The following is a 21,889-nucleotide window of genomic DNA, read 5'->3' on the forward strand; positions in this document are numbered from 1 at the left end:
ACATTAACCACATACATAAACACGTGATCTACACAGAATGCTTAAAAGTAATTGCAAAAGGATTTGTTGAGTAATTCCAGGAAAAAAAAAAAGATTGTCAGAGTACGACCTGGTTGTGGGAAGAGGCACTTAATTCACTGCATGAATGACTCACGGTGAATTACTTGCATAACTCCACTCAAGGAAATCACTACTCTGCAAAAGTGCATACATGTTAAATCAACCGAAGCACAGAGCGGTCCATATTCTTGGTACAATGCTGCCGTCCTGCTGGTACAGAATGAGGAAAAATCCTCTCAGCTGGGCAGGGAGGGGGAGAAATCCTCTCTTTTGGTATCCTGGCAGTGTTTTCAAGAGACAGTTCAACAGTGCACGCTTGTCTTATTCATGCTTGGCACTTACATTGAAAAGAAAATCCAGGCCTGTAATATTCAAGAACAAGCTGTTGTTGACAGTGAAACTTTGACTAATAAATCTGAGGCTGGATTTCCCACCCAACTCAATTTAATGCCTTAAGATAATTATGGCCCTTTCCTGGAAGTGAGCTCCATGAAGAAGGTCGGCTGGCATGAACACTAGCAAGATTTAATTTGTTCAGAATACAGAGGATAAATAACTACTTCCTTTATTTGTTATCTGTGCTTGAACTGTGAGGTACAAAGCTTACTGGAATTTAACAAAATGAACTATTTTTCACTGTTTCACCTTACTTTAATTCCCCATAGCAAATATCCAAAACTGAAGAGTGGAAAGAGAGAAGAGAGAAAAGAAGAAAAAAGCACCATACATAGCTCTTTGTAAGTCTCATGTGCCTGACCAGCATGACCACAATCCACCAGCACCACATTCAGATGATAGGTGAGCAGATGATACACATCCCCTTGGCTGCAACACAGTGATTTAAACTGTATAAACTGGGAGCTTTTTCTCTGGGTGTAGTGAATGAAGAAACTTCAGCTAATACTGCAGATCCCCTCTGTTAGGACCTTTATTGATTCTAAGAATAGCTTGGTCTACAGGGAGACTCACTGCCCACATACTGGAGGAGCGGCAGCTGCAGTAGGAACAGCCGGGCACTGAGCGCATCCCATCCGGGGTAGTGATTGCACCCAGAGCAACAGTATCCTTGGGGAGGCATGAGAAGCAAGTTTGCTTTGGGCAGAGCTGCCCAGCAGCTGAAGCACTGACTGCAAAGAGCAGACCTGTCAGACCTGTGTGGTGGCAGCTGCAACCTGCGCCACCACTGCCCCACTGGGGCCAGAGAGCAGGAGTGAACACAAGCAAATGGATCCTGCTGCCCAACAACATCCCAGCTATGCTGACAGAATGGAGTAGAAGTCCCAGCTCCTCCTGGTGCTTGTTCTACAGACAGTCAAATAAAATGCCTAAATACTCCCTGGATCTTGGACTTGAATGTAGGCTTTTCCTTTATCCTGGTGTAAACAACCCTCCATGTCATTCACTCATGGTGAACATTCCCATCGAAAAGACCTCAATATTATATTTCAGTCAAGCACTAGATGGGAAGATCCAAGCAGCTTAGCCTAAGGAAAACCTTCAACACCCAAAAATATGCTCTAAAAACCAGGGTATGTAGGAGAGGAACAAGAGCTGTGGTGCAGCTATTAACTCACATGTTTGAAGAAAGTTAAGTGTGATCCCAGAATCTGTGTTGAACCCAGCAGCTTAAAAGCAGGATGTTCCCTAGCTCCTGAATGGCAGTGGGATTACCTCCATTTTCTCCTCAGGGTTGTTGTACTTTTCAGTGTGTTGCTGGATCCATGGCTAAGATCCATGGGGAATTTTGTATCTCAAAACAGATGAAGCTATTGATTCAAGGCCAGTTTGGGAGTTAAGTGGTGCCAAGGTGCAGACAGTGGAAACCCGATTTCATACATCAGAGTATGGCCCTGATTTTCTGTACATTAACATTGCTCCAAATCTATGAACCAGCTTTAAACACTGAGTGTATGAAATTCATGCTTGTTTTGTGAGCAGATTCCTAAAAAGCATCTCTGGCTTTGTTACTTATTAGCAGCTCTCTTTCAGGCAAGGGAACAAATCTCCCTCTTCCACTTCTAAAAGAGAACTGCTGTATTAACACGGGAGCACATGCATTTGGCAAGTGTTTGCTCTGAGGATATAGTTTGCTTCAGGTGGATATTGCACATCCCACAGGTGACTTGTGCTGTGACAACCCAAGCCAAATTCACTTAGAGGCAACTACGAGAGCTGCATGGTGGTTGTGAGAAATATGTTAGAAATATGAGAAATTCTTAACACACATTCCATAGTAGAAAAGGAGAGATGACAATTCATAGTGTACCAGGTCCTGCAACTTGCTGCAGTGGGGGATTATTGACAAATGCACAATTCATCCCGTACTAAAAATCCTGCATTGAAATAGCAGAGTGAAGTACTTGAGACAGTTGGAAGACATTGGGAGGAATTTTGCATGGCTTTCAGAAAAAAGCTATTTTTGAATGTCTTGCTAAATTAAGCAACAAACTCATCAGACGGAAGCACAGGACTGAGAGGTAACACCAGATTTTGGAGTTATGCTGCTAAGCCACCTCACTTCTGTCCACTCACCTTCCACATCTCCACTGTCCAGCCCAGTGAGCTTGCCAGTTGCTTCAGGCAGAGACCACACCCTGTCTGCACTGGTTCAACTTTAGTCGTTCTTCCATCACAATCTTTAAAAATCTATTTGCAATACTTTTTAGCACTTAAAGCAAAAATGTGTTCTGAGAGACAGACTGGAGAAAACTGGTAAAACCAAGATGGCATGCACTATTGTGTTTTGTACCTCTAAGAGGATTTTCAGCTCTTGGAGCTACTGATGCCACCGAGAGGTATTTGGAGATGTCAGGCATGTCCTGACTTACCTCAGTTCCTAACTTCTGCCTTCACCCACACATTTGCAATGAGAACAGACTTAAGACAGGCTTCTGAGAAATGCCTTTTATTGTATGACAGCAGTTGTCACATGAACATCCACAAAAGAAATTGTTCCATAGCAATACCAAAATCAAATTATTACAACAAATGCAAGAACCAAACCAAAACAAAACCAGGGTTAAAATGATGAAAAAGCAGTGTGCTCTTACACAATGTAAAACATACACAGAAAGCTTCATCTTCTGCAAAACTGTCATGCTCATCACCATCACAGGAAAGAAGTGATTTCAACCCTTTTCTCCCCCTTCAAAAAAAAAAAAAAAAAAAAAAAAAGGCAAATTTTGAAGCAAGATATTTCAAAGGGTCAGTTTAACAACAACAGCAACAAAAAAAGCAGCATTTCCTCTGATTCGTTTTGCAATCTTATTTCACATATGTATCAGAAAGGCTAAAAGAACCCATCAACATTACTTAAGCAACCAGCATTACTGAGGCTGGTCAGGAAGTCTTCCGTCTTCCAAAAGGCAGTACAAATGGTATCACAGAAGATTATGCCCATCTGGCAAATGGTGAAGTTCACTAAAGAGATTTTTCTCCTTAAAACAAAGAAAGAAGTAAAACATTAAGTAGCCTAGCCTCGCAAACTGTGGCTTTGGAATTGCCAACATGTTCTGCTGCCTCACAGTAGTCTTTTGAGAGGGGGTGGAGCAAAGACATACCAAAACAAATGTGTGAAAAACAATTCTCAAGATCAGGAGTAGAGGCTGTTCCTAGATTTTTACACCTAAGAAACAACACTTCTGTAACTGATGATTTTCAGTATTACTGTATAAAACTGTATTTAGAAACTGTATTAGAAATAAGACTCTTGAATACTTTAAGGCACCTCATGGTGAAGAGATTTTTTTAAAGGCTTGAATAACTCAGGAGACTGAGTTCTTTTTCCAAGATGCCCAGTAAGGGTATGCAAATTAGAGTAACCTGCTTTGCTATTTCCAAATAAAGCACAACAATTTTCAAAATGGAACTTTAAAACGATTTGAATTTTTCTTTATAAGGAAACGTAAAACACCTTGGTGGAAAGATAATGTATTCATTTAACAGACCAGGACTTTCATCACATGAAGGCCTTTTTCTTCCCCTGATTTGAGTTCTGCCATTCAGGTACACTGTACCTTTTGGACCCAACTAAAATGAAATGAGTCAGTTGGCCTTAATCAACATCTGAACAAAACAGCTATCAACAATACCAGCAAAACCAGTTTCCTGAAATAAAATATTTTTGTTGGTAAAAACCAAAAAGATGAAATAATGCCAATGACAGATATGAATGACTTGCTCAGCAATTTATGGGTTTCAAGTGTGAATTTGTGAAAAATTTGTTTTGTCTTATATTGATATTTGATACCTACAGCAAGTAGTGTCCTGCAAAAACACGTGAAGAAAAAGAATCAGCATTTTCAGAGATACCTAACATTTTTTGAGCACATTCAAAAAGCTACAGGATCAAATTAATTCTAGCTTACAAACTGATAGCTAGATCTGTCAGGGTCTCATACCAGTGAGTCTGCAGCAGCCAGTGTTTTGGAGTTCTGCTCTGAAATATAACTTACCACAGATTCATTTCAGAGCTGAAATGAACTAAAACTGCAATTATACCCTTGGGTTACGCATGCAGATCTCCTTGGGTCTGATAAAGAAAATATAAACTCGAGGTACATATGGCCAGGAGAACTTACTATTCTCTTAGAGTATTTAAAAGTCTCTGTATTATACACCACACTTCCTCTTCTATAAGAACTGTTAAGAAATAATAATAATTGCATATTGTAGAACACAGACTCTGAATATATTCACACTGCTCAAAAAAAGAAGATAAACAAAGGAGCTCAAACTCCCAACTCCAACATGAGTTGGCAGCACACTGCCTTACTGGTCAGCTCACCCTAGCTGTGTTTTGCACCACTCCAATGAGGTCTTTCCATAGCAAAGCTTGAGGAGAGTTTTGACGTGGATCCATGGATCCTTGCCAAAAAGGCAGCTGTGGACAAGGCCAGAAGGTTGAACTTTCTTTACGCTGCACAGTCCCCCAGCATTATCAAACATGACTTTACACATTTAAACTTCATATCTTCACATAACTGTGCAATGCAACCACTACTCTCACTCAGCTGCAGAACAGCCCTATTATTTCAGACAACTTTAATGGAAAACAGCCACAGAACACATGGGATGATAACTGTGTGCTAGGACACTGTGTAAGTGGACTGCAGCATCTCAAAGAAGGGCCAAGCAACACAAAAAGTGGATGTGGCTGGTGTGTTCTCAGAAGGATCTGCCATAAGCACTGCCTACATGAGCATATCTATACCACGTGGCTTGGTGGCTGGTAGCTGTCCCTGGCTGGCTGATATTTTATCGTGCGGCACAAGCCTCCTGCTGCACATCACTGTGTGAAGTTCAGTTCCACTGATCTCAGTGGAACTTGTTACAGTGTTAGGTGCTACACACTGCAGGAGGAGTGTTATTTAGGACTTGACAAAAAAAGGTATGGGGCAAAAGGCCCTCATTTTGTAACTCCCCCTAATGATTTCTAACCATGTAAGAGGATGTTACTAGCAAGCACAGATGTCTGATGTTTGTTCCACAAGCTCCAAAAGCCCCTGTCCCTCAGTAAGCTGGCTGGTGGCACTGCAGACACAATCCCCTCTCTCCTGGGATCTCACAGCAGGACGGCGAGCCCCAGTGCAGGGAGAATGCTGCAACAGGGGAACATGGATTCTGCCTCTCACCACTGGGCTGGCTCTGAGCAGGAAAATGTCCAAGATGAGTGGTTATGCTGAGGTACAGCCTTTGGCCTCAATTTACTTCTCAGTAAGAAATAACTTTGCATCTGACTAAATCATACTCTGGTAGAACTGCTTGAAATGAGAAACATTTGTGTTTGCCTTACTTTTAGACCACTGGATGAACATTGCGTAAATAACACTTGTTTGGCATTATAAAGGTAATAGCAAGCATCTTCAGTATTTTTTTTAAAGCATGGTATTTTCCATGTCCTGAAGAAATCTGTAGCCATTTAGTCTCTCTCCTATGCCCTTTAAACAGCAAGATGAATAGATGTATTTTCTACTGGACCTCAAAGAATAGTTCACTAAATTTGAAAAAATCAGGAGCAACACAGCACTTGCTTGATTTATTTTTTTAAACATGGGAATAGTGCCTTTGTGTTAAAGTGCTTTGCTGAATCAGGACATAACTTATGAATACTGAACCCCTCTCTCACTGCATTCCTCTCTATCAGCAACAGCCATTTGAAACTACAGGTTGTATTTCCTACTTATTCTGGCAGGATGGTAACTTCAAACAGCTGAAGTTCAACAGAATCCCTGATGCAAAACTTTAAACATACTAAAGTTACATATTTTTAACATATATCTAATGAATTTGTTGTGTACCCTGCAGTTACAGCTTTGGCTTGAAGGCACAAATATTAAGGCACAATAAATGCAAATAATGTATACATTTCAATGTGCTGTGTTGAAGATAACTTTGTACTACACAGTATTTAGGTATAATGACATGTCATTCAAACATTTCCTCAAGTTATTTTAATACATTTTTTTCTTTGATAACCCAGGTGAAAAGAGGAATGTATGTTAAAATTATTTAAATATTTCTTCAGTGCAAATGTGGTAATTTTCTTCTGAAGTACAGAAGACTGAGACTGATTTTTCAGCATTTGGATTTTAGCAAAATAAAACTAGTATTTACATTCATCTTGAACAGCACTATTTGAACAGTTTATCAGGAAAAGAAAAAAAGTATATAGTACTTTTCTATCAAAAAGAAAAAGTGTTTTTGGCTTCTTCAAGTTTTTTTCTACCAGCCTGCATAGTTACTTGTGACAGGTAGAAAGACAGTTCCTCTAGACAAGTAAGTTGCACACTACCAAATCTGCTGTTCAGACAGAGCTATCATGCTAAAGTGACACTGAAAAAAATTTGGTTTTGCTTGCTCTCAAAAATATTTCTAAAAGAAAAAAAAAAGAGGACACATTCCAATTATTTTACTAAGCTCCAAATATGCACACTATACCTGTTAGGTGTCCTGCACCTGTTTAAATAAAAGAGATCTCTACCACATAACTTTCAAATAAAAACTGAATCTGCCTAATGTCCTTAGGAACACAAACATAATTAGTTGGAAAGAAAAACATATTGCACTGAAATGAAAGAAATAGGGACAGTAAAAATTTTCTTCTCAGTATTAAATAGGAAGGATGTCCAGTGCAATGAATTGCCCTTTCCTCTCCTGCTGACATTTGCAAACGTTGTTGCTGAGTTTAGATGATCTCAGGTTTACATTCCACACAGTTAAGGCAATGAGGAATCACAGTGCTGTTTCAGTTATGCATAATCCTGAGGAAGGATCCAGGGAGGAGTCTGTGGCAAGCTGACCATTCTGAACAACTTCTGGGTAATTCTTACTGAAGTATACCTAGGAAAAATATTAGATTCTATGAGTAATTATGCACCGAAGTCCATTTAGCTTCAAACAATACTTTTGGAGATAAATATAGTAGAGATAAATACACATCCTTAAGGAATCTCAACGGGAACTTCAGGTTAGTGGCATTCAGTGAATGCATGTCACTGATAAATTAGCAAAATTATTGTATGAATTTATATTAAAACAAAAAGTGAGAAAAATCCCACACAACCTGTCGATCCCCTAAAATTTTGTAAATTGAGATGAATAGATATGTTTTATCGCTTTACATTAAACTGATAAGTAAAATAATTTTACTAGCTCAAAACATGGAGATAAATTAAAAACAGGATGACAAAGAAGCTGTGAAATCTTGCGTCTGCACAAGGGTTTCTCATTTTCACACATAAAATGAACACAATGGATTTGGATGTTAAAATCAGGTTGTAATCCCTATATTTTACAAACTGTGATTGACAACCATTGAAACTTCGAAGTATATGTATGAAATATCCCAGCCTTTAATTTGTGCTGCAGAGCAGTTATAGGGCCTATAGAAATGTGATCTCTGGATAGTGAACCACAATAATGAAAGAGGAAGCAAAAGCTTTAACAATGACTCAACCAAGCAACTTCTCTAAAACGTAAGATGATACCAAATAATAGGACAGTTCTTTGCCAAGCCTTTGAGTTCCTGAATTTTACCAATTTCTAGCTCAACTAGAAGAGATACAGGTTTCCTGATAAATGTATAATCAGAACATAAAGGAAATGAAATGCTGTCAAGTTTCACTGTTCCACAATCATCAGTTTTTAGCAGCTGTATCATATCTCTGTTCCTTGACAGATGCGCATAACAAAATGAAATAATGTCAAGACTTGTGTGCTCTTATCTAAAAATGTGTTGGGTGAAAAAGGACTTCAAATGCAATTTTTTTTCAAAGAAGAATATGAAAAGTTTTGTTTGAGTCTTTAAAAACAGAAAATACACTATCTTTCTGAAGCTGACACATGTCACGAGTTAGGTCTCATAGTCAGACTGCTTTGAGTACAGCTTATGAAACATTTCTGCAATTTATATTTAAGAGTGTTGTCAACAAAGTTCAGTTTGTTTGATAATAATGTCCTTTTCATATATATGAATACATGTATAAGACACATGAGATAAAAAAGAAATAGTCATTCTACAAAAATGTTCCTGTAAGTATCACTGTCATTCTTTGTGCCCTCACTAATGCAGGGTATATGCATTTTTACAAATTTCAAAGAATATTAAATCTGATTTGAATCAACAGAAGAATTGGGAGTCCTGTTAAGAGGCATTCCTCAGTAACCAGTCACAATCGGATGCAACAGAGGGACGTTAATGAGGCTGCTGACTGCAACACAGGCTGCAGACGGCAGCCTCAGTATTCCCACCCCATTCCTGGTTTAAAACATAAAACTTTGGCATGATTTTAATGCAGCTTTTGAATGCTTTTTTTTTTTTTTAATGGAAAGCTAATAGAAAACCTTGGCACATTAGTAGAGATGTAATGAAATGGCAGCTGCTTTTCAACTGTCTCATTGCAATTCTTCCCCTGAGCCCAATCCCTCAAGATGTTAAATGCCCAAGTCTTTATACAAGTTTCTTCCACTGCCAACAGAGCTGCAACCTTTTTAAAAGTAATCACTTAGGTAACACCTAGTATTTTAATATTTACACATCTGTCATAGCTTTAAAGTAAAATAAAACATCCCTTATTTTGCCCTCAAACCTGACTGACAGAAACCCATCCCTATCCTGATGCCACCAAAGCCTGCAGAAAAGCCTCCTCTCAACACTGCCAAGAGCAGGGAGAACGCACCAACTTCTGTTTATCTGAGTAATTGAGCATTTTTATTTTTTTTTCTTTTTACACTGTTTGACAACTATTTCTCTCTTTCCCATAGGATTTTCTCCTAGCAGCTTCTTGTAAACTGAGCAAAGGTAAAAAGTCTCACAATGTCAAGCATAACTCAGTTGCCATCAGGCTCACAGACCGTTTAATAGATACTCAGCAGTCTCCAATTTGAGTTCTGCCTATGTGGCTTTCTTTGACATTTGCACAAAAAATGGAGATACTGAGTGACTAAGTGAGGCATACAATAGCAACTGGATCAATCTGGAAGCTTGAGCTAAGGTTCCAGCAACAGCTCAGTCCTGCAATGCTTCGCTAAGAGGACTATGAGATTTTTTTAAATTATGTTTCTTAAATATGTTCAAGTTAGTCTTCCCAATTTAGTACCTCTTAATTTGCACTTAAAGGATATATGCAGACTCAATACTTTCCCAGAAAATGCATCTAAAGTTTCAGCTTACTGAAAGAAGATCTTGGTACAAGTTTGTGTTGTACAGGTCCAAACTGAAATAAATCAAGATTCAGGTCCAAAATGCAATTAATCAAATAATCATTGCCAAAGCATAGCCACATTCCAAACCATTTTACTTAGTAATCCACTGCAATGCTTTTTGAAAAGTATGTATGTATGTATGTCATATTACCATTTCTTTTTATGTGCAGCATGCTGTTTTCCAAAAACAGAAAAAAAGCTGTTCTTCATAAAATCAATTCTTAGTAACCACAGTAGCAATGTGGGAAATCCACAGCACTACATCCAACAGACTTAGTAGTATAAAAAGAAAAGCCATTGGAATCAGCTCTTCTGACTAAGCGACTTCTCTGAAAGTATGCATGAAGCACAAGGGACAGCAATAACAAAACCCCTGAATTGTCCAAGTCCTCCAAACAGAAAGGACTATAACTCTGCTTCTGGGTAGCTGCTGACTGGAGATACAGTCTCTTGATTCCCATATTTTTGGTCCGAGTGTGGATAAGCACCATGCTTTGCATTCTTGGCAGATGCTAAAGCTTGTATCTGCCTTCTAGCCTGGGAGTTAGCAAACTTCTTCATCAAACCACATTTCAGCAGAGACTGGTTCCTGGATCTCTTCCCTTCCTGTACAAAATCATATAACATTGATGTGGTAACTTCAGATGACTATATGGGCAAGTAACATCAGGCAATTATTTTTATACATTTTGAATGATCATTGAATGCAATTGTGCAGGGCTCTGGGGAAGGAAGGAATGACAGCATGACATAGCTGAATTTCTATAGATGACAGCCGGACAGCCTCACCTCTTGGCTTTCCAAGGAGCAAGCCTTAGGAAGCTGGCCTTCACTTTACTGACAAACAATGGTCACATGAATTTGAAGCTACCCTTTTAAATATCATTTATATAACCTCCAGATTGTCATGCACATACCACAGAAAACATGACTAACCCATTCCCTTCTAATAAGAAAATAAATTAAGCTACACTGCAGCAGTGGAAGAAGACAGCAGAACTCGTAACAGAGCTTAGTTCAAGACAAAACTGTTTCCTCAGTTCTGCAATTTTTTTTCACACAAATATAGTGTATGCTCTTTGCAACAGTGCTTTACTTGAAAAACTCTTCAAAAAATAAAATCTGAGAATATGAACAGCAATCTTTACCCTAATCTTCAAAAGGTTCAGTAAAATAGCATCCAGACATGAGCACATAGCCTCCATGACAGCATAACTTTTCGTTTTTTGCCAACTTGCTGGAAATGCATCTATTTTTTTTACTGGAAAATAGTCAAGCACCTGCCATTTTGTTTCTTGTCTTTGTGTTGTTCCCTGTCTATTGGTCTTTTGTTTCCCCTGGCTAACAGTTTAGACCTTGTGTTCCTCTAGCTCTGCTCCTCACATCCAGCAATTTGAGGAAAGGAAAGCACGAAGGCTAAAGAGCTTTGCCTCTTGCCTGTAAAAGGCTCTCTTAGGTTGTTACCTGCTTAATACCAATGCCATACTCGCATTCTGAAAGCACAGTTACATGAGTTCCAAGCAAGCTGCTGCCAAACTGAGCACTGTCAGTCTCAGCTGAAGGAATGCTGAAACTTTGTTGGCACTGAGAGAATTAAAATCTTGCTCTGGACGTCCTGTGTGGTAAATTATCACGAAAAACGAAAGCAAGCCAAAGCTAGTCAAAGAGATCCTCAATCACAGGTCATTTTAAAAAATCTTCTTATCTCTGTTTCAGCTTTCCATCTTAGAAGTGGAGATTATATAGCCTCACCTCACAGGCATATTATGAAAGTGAATCCATTGATGTCTCTTAAACACTTTGATTGCCAGAGGAATGCCCACAATTACATAAATAATTCTGTACACCAAGTAGGATGTGAATAGTTCACAGTAAATCAGGCACAGAGCCTTGCAGGAAACAAGGAAGTGACAAAACATTTAACAGCTGTTTCTTAGCTGAGCCCTGCTCTTCTTTGGTGCAGAACAGAGAGCCAGGGTACAAGAACAAAGTAAGGGAATGCACAACAGAAGGAATGTGATCAAACCCTCAGGGACCACAGCATGTTCACAGGCACTGAGCCCCAACTAAAATCTGATGGACCCTTTAAAAAATATAGACGTAACAGATAAATGCTTGATTCTGCAGCCCTAACGTGCTTTTTACAGCAAGTTAAGATCAATGCCCAGTCCTATATTATTTACACTTACTGTTTTGTGTACACACAAAAGGATGCAAGAAATCCAGTCTTTCAACTTGGGGTATATAAATGCATGTATCATTTGGAAGTCTCTGTATATCCCACTGAAAATTATGGCTTTGCCTTGCAAAACTGTCAGATCCTTTAGTGGAAGGCTTACTGCAACACTGAATATGCTAACTTGAGATAAACAAACTGCAGAGACAAACTTAATTATCTCTTCTTCTAAAATTACCCGTTTTGCTGTTTCAATCAGAGAAGCCGCTTCAGTCTTGCCCACTTGTTGGACCATTTTGTAAAACAAGCTGTCCTGCTCTTGCAGCAAAATGTAAGGCTCACCATATTCTTTCAGTCTTCCCGCATCTAAAACCTGTTAAATCAGCAGAAACCAATGTATTAACATAAGAAAATTAAAAACTAAATGTTAGAGACTAGAAACCAAATGTAGGCGACTACAGGCAAGGGGGAAATGTATGCATTTTTAGCGCTAAGATGAATTTTGTACCCTGAAAATGAATTCTATCCTCTTCAAACTAGTATAATGCTTTCTCAGTTTACAGACCTGCTGTACAATTTTAGAGTGCCCTACAGCCATTCCACCTATAGGAATCCAACATGAAGTTATGCAGAATATGGAAATACAATGTTTGTGCAGCCAACAAAGCAGATTATAAGATTCATTGTGTAAGAAGGAAACAAAGAGGTCTGAAATGGGCTCTGAAGTAAACAGCTGTGGGTAAAAACCACGCAATAACCACCAAGACGGTTAAGGGAGAATAAGTAGGTCTTTTGAATTAGAGGTGAAGATATAATTAAAGAAAATGAGGGTGTTGCTGAAAAGATAAACAATTTCTTGCATCAGTTTTTACCAACTATGAATTAGAAAGATATTTAAACCTGACCCTGTTCTTTCCACATAATGAAAAGATCAGATGCCACCATGGACACAGGTACCCAAAAACAGAGGAAGGGAGGGAGGAAGAAAGAACAACAGAGAAATTATATAAGTTTTAAGTCAATAATCCACAGAAAATATACACAGTCAAAAACACAGGAAAAATTAAAAATAAGGTGATAAACTGTTCTCAGACTAGTGACTACATTTAAGGACTGCATGGTGCCAACACTGAACTTACATTTTTAAAAGCCTTTAGAGGATTAATTCAAAGAAATTTTAGAGTAACATATATATTTGATATAAGACACCAAATTAATTGAAACAGTCATTAAAACTAAAGAAGACACGCAGATCACAGGGAGAATTTGTTCTCCACAGTTTTAGTAATCACAAATCTGATACAATTTTTAATGCACCAGAAGATAAGTAGAGGAGAAATGGTTTATATGGATTTCCAGAAAGATATCTGGTGTAACTAAACAACCATGCTACAAAGAACAAAGGTTTTCAAAAACCTGGACAGTAAACAAGAGATTTGAATTAAACAGCGCAGCTTTCTTTGTAGAAAGCTGATCAGGTAGGAACTGGTGGGAACCATATTTTTCTGGCATAGGTGGTAGCTACTTATGTTAGTCATCAGAAAAAGGAGGTGTCAGAGAAGTGACAAACCTGAGAATGACACAAAAATGCGCAGGTAAGTCTAGACCAGAGGTTCAGATACACCTAACTAACCTAAGAGAATGAGAAACACAATAACAGGGAAAAGCCAATATTGACAAATGCAATGCACTCAAACACTTAACCTGCTTATAAATTAATGGTATTGACTCAAGAAAGAGGTTTGGGGTTTAGTCTACAACTCAGTACTTTACGCCATGAGTAGGAGTAATGGATTTTAAAAAAAAGGAAGAGGATTTATGTGAGAAAACAATTCAGAAAATTTTTGTTCTTATATAAATAAAAAACTGAATACAGAGCCGTGCTATTGACAAAGATATTGCCACAACAAAAGGACTTCAAGGACTCATAATTCAAGCCATAATTGTGGTGGTACATACTTGTGAGAAAAAAAGAGAAAGATCTAAAAAAATGGAGCTGTTGATTTCAGGAAATAAATTAATAAAAGGTATTGTGAGGACAACTTCCAAAGTAAGAAAAATAGCGTGCAAACTTCTGTTTGAAAGAAGAACCTTCAAAAAGCCTGGAGAAAAATTCAGAGTCCTGTGAGGAAATTTTCAAACGTGTCCTTTGCCTGTGCAACTCCACAAAACCAAACATTCTGATGGCCAAAGGCCTGGCATATGTCCAAGAGGAACCCTGTAAATGACAAAACCCACAGGGAAGGGGCACAGCTGAGCTGATCCCTCTGCCTGCACTGGTGTGAAAATACCACACTCCCAAGTTGACTTGTTTGACACCAGAGACCCAGCACCAGGGAAAAGGGACTCACTCCTTTCCTTCTGGTTCAATTAAGTACATGGCATTTGAATGGAAAATAACTCAGACAACAAACAGCAGCATAATTACATCTCATTTTATGAATTGTATGCACAGAAACCTACAGGAAGATATCTGCTATTTTCAAAAGCTCTTAACTTAGAGAATCCAGCCTATGTTATGAATTTCCTTTGCAAGTGATTTCCAGTATCATTTGGAATTGCAGTTGAAGAAAGTACTCATAGAAAAATCTTAAATATTAGTAATATAGCACAGGACAACATACAGATACAGTTACATTTTAACAGATGCAGTATTTCACCCGCAGAAGTATGTCTGCACACATACTGACTTTTCAGTGTACTTAGTCCTATCCCATTTACTCTAAATATTTAATGATTAATTATGAATATAATTTTATCACAATTTTTTTTAAGCCACTGTATGTACAGTTAAGGACAGCCTCCTTAAAAATGCAATAAATTATCATATACAATTCAACATTTAAATCAGGGTGCCACAGCATAGAACATCTCTGTTGCCTTCAAGTAAAGCTTTTTTCAGCATAGCACTAGATTATGCAAGCACTCCTTAAGAAGGGAAACAAAAACAATCTTCATTAAATGTATCTCTAAATGTACTAGCAATAGACAAGTAGAGGGTTTAAAAAAATAATATTACTGCAGGATTGCAATTTTAATATTAATTTTGCAAATATCAGAAACCACCACAAGTACAGACAATCTTTCCTCTCCAGAGAACCTGGGGAAAGGGGAAAAAAAAATCTTCCTTGGCAAGTTTTAAGTAGTCAAGATGAATGAATAGAGTGAGCAATTTCTGTCTGGAGAAACTCCATCCACATGTTAAACAAATCATTAACCCATTCACAGCCTTTCTTCAGGAGTAAAACTCAAACTTGTGTTATAAAGATAGAATAGCCATGGGAAAAACAAGCCATGTTCCTTTAGAAAAAAATCTGAAATGAAAAATAAAGAATGAAACTGAACAGACAATATAATTCCTACAAGTCAGGAACACTATAAACGCTATTCAACAAGGAAAACCACTTTCTACTAACTGCTGTCATCTATGAGACAATGGAGAAAATCTAAGATGGTTTACTTGGTAGTTATACATTTATATATTTATATATTTATAAAAAAGCGCTTAGACAAAGAGATAGGTACTCTTCTTTGAAGAAATGTGTGCTGATAAGATTTACATAAATAAATAGGTACTTTGGCTAAGGCTTTGCATACTCTTACTCACTGACTCCAAGCCAAATTAAAATCATTAGGACTTCAAAAAGCCAGCTAATCATTCAGGAAAGGTGGAATCTGGTGTTTACCAGCCACATATTTTCCGATCACCTTGCAGCGCTTATCACTGCACAATACAAGGGAATCAAACCCAGATGCATTCCAAGGCAGTTGTACCAGTGGAACTTGATACAGAAGAGCCAGAGAAGCTTGCAGCTGCTGAAATCAGATCGGCAGGGAGATTGTGGAGGACACACACAGGAGCACTTGACTCTGAATCAGACTTGAATTTCATCACAGACTTCAGCGCAGATATTGAGAGAGAGGGATTTTCTGCAAATCACTAAACTTGTCAGCTCCTCGCTGTGACACTTTGTAAAATACACGGAATAAAGACTTGATCATTCTGTGGGAGCTAACTGCCTGTGAAACACTTCGACAGCCCAGAGTGAAATAAAAGCAAACACAAAAGAGTTCTATAAATCCAAAGTGGTCATATGTAAACCAGGGCCAGATTCTCCACTGTCTTGCACTGGCAGCTTCTTTTACCTTGCCTGCACTGTTCTTGCCTTTGTAATACCACCTTTATGACTTCAACAGGATTTTCTCATATGAAAGTGTAATTCCAACAGTACAAAATTTATAAAATTGGCTGCTGGCAATCATACAAAAGAAAACATGCAGGAAAATTGTTGTTCAATGGAATTTTCTCACCTCCTCGAGTATGGTAAAAACATCTTTACTTATAGCTATCCAAATTAGCATTAGTCAAGCAGCAATACAGAGACATGTTAAGTTCAAACACAGCTCAAATGATGTATTATTCTTGAGTAAAATCCTTGCATGCCATCTAATTCTATTCCACTTAAATGTTTCTGTTAGAAAAGAAATATTGAATAGTTTAAATAGTCTGGGGCAGTGACTGCTCCTCTGAGTTGTCATCTTTCCAGAAGGTTGAGAACCATACTGGTAGAAGACAACAGTTTTAAACAGCACTTTGTTTGATATTTGAGCCACAGAATAACACAGAAAGGGGATAATTAAAATATGACAGGGAAGGACAGAGGAACAGAAAAAAAAGTATTTGATCTTGACCTACAATATCAAACATGAGAAGATTATTAGCCATGTACATGCATTTATGTTAAATCTAACCAGCACAGGAGTATTTGCCTATGCCACAAAAAGGCTGCTGAACTAAATTTGGGTATGATTTGAGCACTACATTTTGCCTCAGCTGAAACTTACCAGGGGTATCTATCCCCACTTTGCCTAAGTCCCTCCCTAAACCCCCAAGCTTTGCATTATTTCAATCCCACAGCTTCATAATTTGTTAGCAAAGACAAAAAGGCAAAGGAAGGAAGATAAAAAGTAAAACATAAAATGGTGAAAAATTAGTCAGGAAATCCATTTCACCATGAAAAGAGAAAAACAAAGCAACAAACAACAAGGATAATATGTCAAGATAGTTGAATTTCCAGTAGAAACCTAGGCAGTAGAGCCAGGAGAACACCTTTCCTCATTGATGATTCCTCAAATAATCCATATTGTTCTGTTGCCCAACACTTCGGAGAGGCCAACACTCATTTTATAAGTGAATTTTGCAATCTTCTTTGTGGATTAATATATGTAAAAGAAGTATCATTAGCCACAGAAAGAGGAAGAATAAGGGCCTTTTAAAACACTGTAACAAACACCATGAACTTACAGCTATCCATAGACACAAAAAACAAAGTTCTAAATCCTGTGTTTTCTAACTTTCAGCAACAAAAGCAGACAAACCAAGAGAACAATAGTTATAAAACATTCTGAGAAAAAAAAAAAACAATCCAAGGTTGGAAGTGTTCAGCAACAGAGGAGGGGGGCAAGGGGATATATTTCAATTATTATTGAGGAATGACTAGTATTCTTATTCACGTTCATATTCATCATTAAGCCAGAGGGGAAATGGGACATTTAAGAGTTGATCATAAATGTTTTTATTTCCTATTCAAAAGGAAAATAATTCAAGGAAATTATCTCCTTGGGAATACATCTGATTTAATTTAGACTTGGAGAAGACATCACCAAACAAAAAAAATCACTATTAAAGTTCAAAACTCTGCTAGGAGTACAACTTTGAACAATGTTTTCCTCAGAGAGCATACATCAAGATTATCTTCAATGAAGTCCTGGGAAGAGGAGAATATTCAGGAGATGCTTCTGGTTACATCATATTATAAGAAATATATTCACCCAAGACAATACATAGCTTTGTGTGAAAGAGTCAACAGCCTGTACTCCAGTTGGCATTAAGTTCAGATGCAAGCATGTTCTGTCTTTTCTGTCTCATCATGGTTTGTCAAAACAGATCAGAAACATGCACATACTTCTCTGAAGAGTCATTTATAAATATCAACCTATCTAAACATGTTTGTGAATATCGAAGCACATGGAGAAGGCTGCAAATATAACTCATAAACCATTTTAAAGGTTTTTTTTTTTTTTCTTTTCTTTTGAAAGTTTCCTCTTTTATTTTTGGTGGTGGAGCTTTGGTTGATTATTTTTTGGTTTTTCTGTTTTGATTTTTTTTAAGCCTTCAGTTTTATTCAAAGCATTCCCCATGCTCCTTCAGGATTCCTATAAAAATTATTCTAGCAGTAACTCCAGACAAATTTAGTCTTAAATAATGTATATTTCATGTATCATATATATGAACAGAGCAGAGCAGACCTGGAAATTTACCTTCTTATAGTCTGAATTATTATTTTCAGATTTTCCAAATACCTCACCTCAGCAGAGTTTAACTTTGCTGTACCAGTGCCAGGCTTGCCACTGGTCATTGGGATTTGGCATGTACCCCCTAATCCCCTGCTTCACAGAAAAGGCAACTTTAGACACCTTGTTCTGTAGTCAGAAATAGTGGATTTCTTTAAACTGAAATTATTCTTCAGCTGTAACACAGGGGAAATTGAGCATGCAGCACTGCCCGGTAAATTGATTCACACAGGTTTTCTTTTGGCTTCTTGCAGAGTTTAAAAAAATCTACCTTCTTTTCCTCCAGCTGATGGCATGCCACTGTAAGCTGGATGGAATGTTGTGGGGAAAAAATACCAATGATATATGTAGCAATGAGACTTATTCTACTGATAATCACTTGATATGAACTCCTTCTGTGTCTCATTGAAGAAGTCTGTTAACCACACAGCACAAATGTCTCTTGTATTGCAGTTTCCTCACCTCTAAACATCTGATATACCAGTGTAAGTTCAACCCTTGCTTCAGAGGGTATGAAGAGGCCTCATGCCAGTGCTTACCATCAGCTTACAAAAACACATATGTGCTGACAAAACTTTCCCTTGGTCAATCAGTAATGACTGCTTCCATCACTGCAAAGCCACATTTCTCAACTGGGATTGCAGAATGGCTCAAATGTGGCCCTGAAGTGGTATGAGATATACTTCATTTTAAGAAATCCCACTCTTTAATAAGGCTTTTGAGGGTCTTAGAAAGGTAGATAAGCTACAAGGATATTATATTTTTCAAGAGGCTAAGGAATATTGCTGCAGATGACTGAGCATGTCTCCTGGTTTTATCAGTTTCTGATGACAATGAACTTGTGGCTCAGCTGCCATGCACAGAGTTTCACCTTATCAGAAACTCTCTGCTCAGGGCATCAGCCACCAGCATGACCTGTGCTAATTTGCTTTTAACACAGTATTTCTGAGCAAGCAAAATTATTCTCTAAAGATGTGTTAGTATTTCTAGTACAGTCTAGATTCCATACCACTTTCTTTAAAGAAATACGGTATGACTACGCTGTTCTTACATTGATAGAAACACATGCACACACAAATGCCTGACAGAATGAGAGATCAAGGTTCATCAAACACTGGTTTCACTTCCTGCAGAAATTCAAATTCTTCGTTTGAATGCTTCCATCTGAAGTACTGCCTCAATAATCAATTATTTTATTTAGGCAAAAGAAGAATCTTGTTGGGCAGCCCTCTTGAAATTGGAGCAGCTCTTAAGAACTAAATATGCCAATGTTTTAGAGAAGTGTGACTTAAAACTGGCAAAGAGAATCAAGAACTCTAGTGTTTTTTGAAGCTCTTCAGGATTTTGACTTGACTTTTGAAGCAGATAGGCCAGGTGTGACACTGACAACTGCCCCAGACACTTCGTTTCAGCTGACAAGACTCACTCTGATACATGACCAGGGCAAATAGCTCAATATCTCATGCAAAACCAAGCCTAAACAGCAATACAGAATCTTTTAATGGTCAAGATGCATATATTACTCATCTTTGAAAACAACGTCTTCACTACTGGTATTTGTGGAATTCAATAAATTCCAAGAAAGAAAATGGAAGGATCTTGTTTTCTACTCTGGTAGACATCAACCCAGTTTCAGAAGACCTGGGAAGAGTGGAAACTGCCTTTTGCTCAGAATCAAAACAAAACTGACCACTTCTGAAAAATTATTTACTAAATGCTCAGCTCTTGCAGAAACTCTGGAAGTCTTGAGTTAACAAAAGAAAGGAGAAACCTAGCGGTTTCCAGGCCCTCTGTTCTCCATGCAGGTCCCCTACTATGAGAATCCTTCATATTCTTGTCTTCACATTTCCTTACTCAACAGACTTTGGTCCCAGAACTCAGCGGGGATCTTTCTTAGGTTGAATAAAAACAAGAATGAATTTAGTTCTAATATTTCTACCTCCATATTTTCAAGACAGAGGCAGAGTCAAAAAAAGGGTTTTTATTAGTGTTTGTTCCTTTTAAATAATGACAGCAGGTGCACCAGTATGAATGCAGCAATTTTACTGCAGATTACTGGATTCAGACCCACAAGGTACTTTCAGGTTTTTATGAAGAATTAGATGCTTAGTTGCAAAAATTTACCATCCATTCTAGTTACTATAATCCATTAAGCTCCTTTTACATTCTTTAACAGAACAGACTTCAATAGCACAAGCATAATATCCAGTAATACTCCAGATACTGGGCTAATAAAAGGCCAAATCCCCTTCTACCTTTCTATTACAGAACAAAAAAAAAAAAAAAAAAAAATTATACTCAGTTGTTTTGCTTTAGAATTTTATTTTGAAAGAAGTCAGAATTAATTCTTATTTTCAAAAAATTTCATAGTCTGTCATCCCAGGCTCCAGGAATATTTATGGTCTCATCAATTGACCTCTCTTAGACATCCAAGCACTTGAGTGCCAGTGTCGGACAGCAGTCAGCTCTCCACCAAGGAAACACTTTCAGATGGACACACTGAAGACCAGAGAGTCACCACCAATAGTGCGACACAGATTTCACAAAGAACTGTTCTACAACCAGGATAGTATATTCTGTGTCTTTACATAACACCCGCTAAACAGAATGTTGAGACTGGCTGTAGAACACATTCGTTTTCCAGCAGTGATATTTAAATAAGCGGAAAAGAAAGCCAGCTATACAACAGTCAACAGGCCATAGCTCTTCTGACTTCAACTCAGTATTACTAACTGAAGTGTACCACCACTACTTTGCTGTGTTCTCCACATCTCCATCTGAAGCTGGGCCACTGCAGTTAAAGCTCACATGAAGTTACCAGCAGGACAGATGGAGCTTCCCCACTGCTACAAGAGCTCTGCCTCTCACTGGGCAGCAGATTCAGACTCCCTTATATTATCCTCTGACGACTCTTGCACTTCTGGCAGTGCAGTTCTTCAAAAGGGAGGGCTTAACCTCACTGCCCTGGGTACACAAAGGACATTATATTTTTCTGGGAATGGCAAGCATTGCATCCAGACCTCTTCAGGCAGAGCACAGATTTCTGCAGTCCTGGAAGAATGCTGTCATACCCACGGTAAGGAAGGGCAGTATGGCCATCACCATCATGTTCGCTTAGATGTCTATCACCACTGTCCCATCTCCATCTGGATAGATAAAGGATATTAGTGTGCAATACTGGGTCAGATATCAAAACTCCAGAGAGAGACAAGCACTCAGACCTAGTCTGCTGCATAGCATTTTCCACCTAGCTGTAGGTGATGCCCTTTACACCACACACCATGCTGCCCAGATCTCTCTCTCTCTTTTCATTCCAAGATGTTTATACTTACCCTTGGTGGACTGATTGCTCTGCTGAAATTAGACATCTACAGCGCAGGAAATGTAGTTCCTGATTTATGAGGCCCAGATGTTCCACCATGGCAAACACAACATCAGAAAAATGAGAATAACCGAATGAGGGTGGCGTACCGGAAAGACGTGGGAAGTAGGGAAGCTTATCAGAAAGACGTGGGAAGTCATTTTCTATTGACCAAAAAAAACCAACTCAGGTCTGGCTGTGAAGTGCATTGTATTGTTACCCTGAATATTAGT

At 38.2% G+C, this 21,889-nt stretch overlaps 1 protein-coding gene across 4 annotated transcripts in view; it reads right to left on the reverse strand.

Moving 5' to 3' along the window:
• Nucleotides 1–2,877: 2,877 nt before the first annotated feature.
• Nucleotides 2,878–21,889, reverse strand: part of ABCC4 (ATP binding cassette subfamily C member 4 (PEL blood group)) — a 141,368-nt gene continuing 122,356 nt past the window's right edge. For 3 of the 4 annotated variants that reach the window (XM_062487808.1, XM_062487807.1, XM_062487806.1), the window contains 2 exons: nucleotides 12,180–12,314; nucleotides 2,878–7,401 (listed from right to left, as the gene is read on the reverse strand). In XM_062487808.1, the coding sequence (XP_062343792.1) occupies nucleotides 7,294–7,401; nucleotides 12,180–12,314 (243 nt within the window). In that variant the 3' untranslated portion in view covers nucleotides 2,878–7,293. Of the gene's footprint in view, nucleotides 7,402–11,906; nucleotides 12,315–21,889 lie in introns of those variants that run through there. The other variant, XM_062487805.1, reaches the window with a different exon arrangement.

This window comes from Cinclus cinclus, chromosome 2 (genome assembly GCF_963662255.1).
Source record: "Cinclus cinclus chromosome 2, bCinCin1.1, whole genome shotgun sequence".
Taxonomy (NCBI): Eukaryota; Metazoa; Chordata; class Aves; order Passeriformes; family Cinclidae; genus Cinclus; species Cinclus cinclus.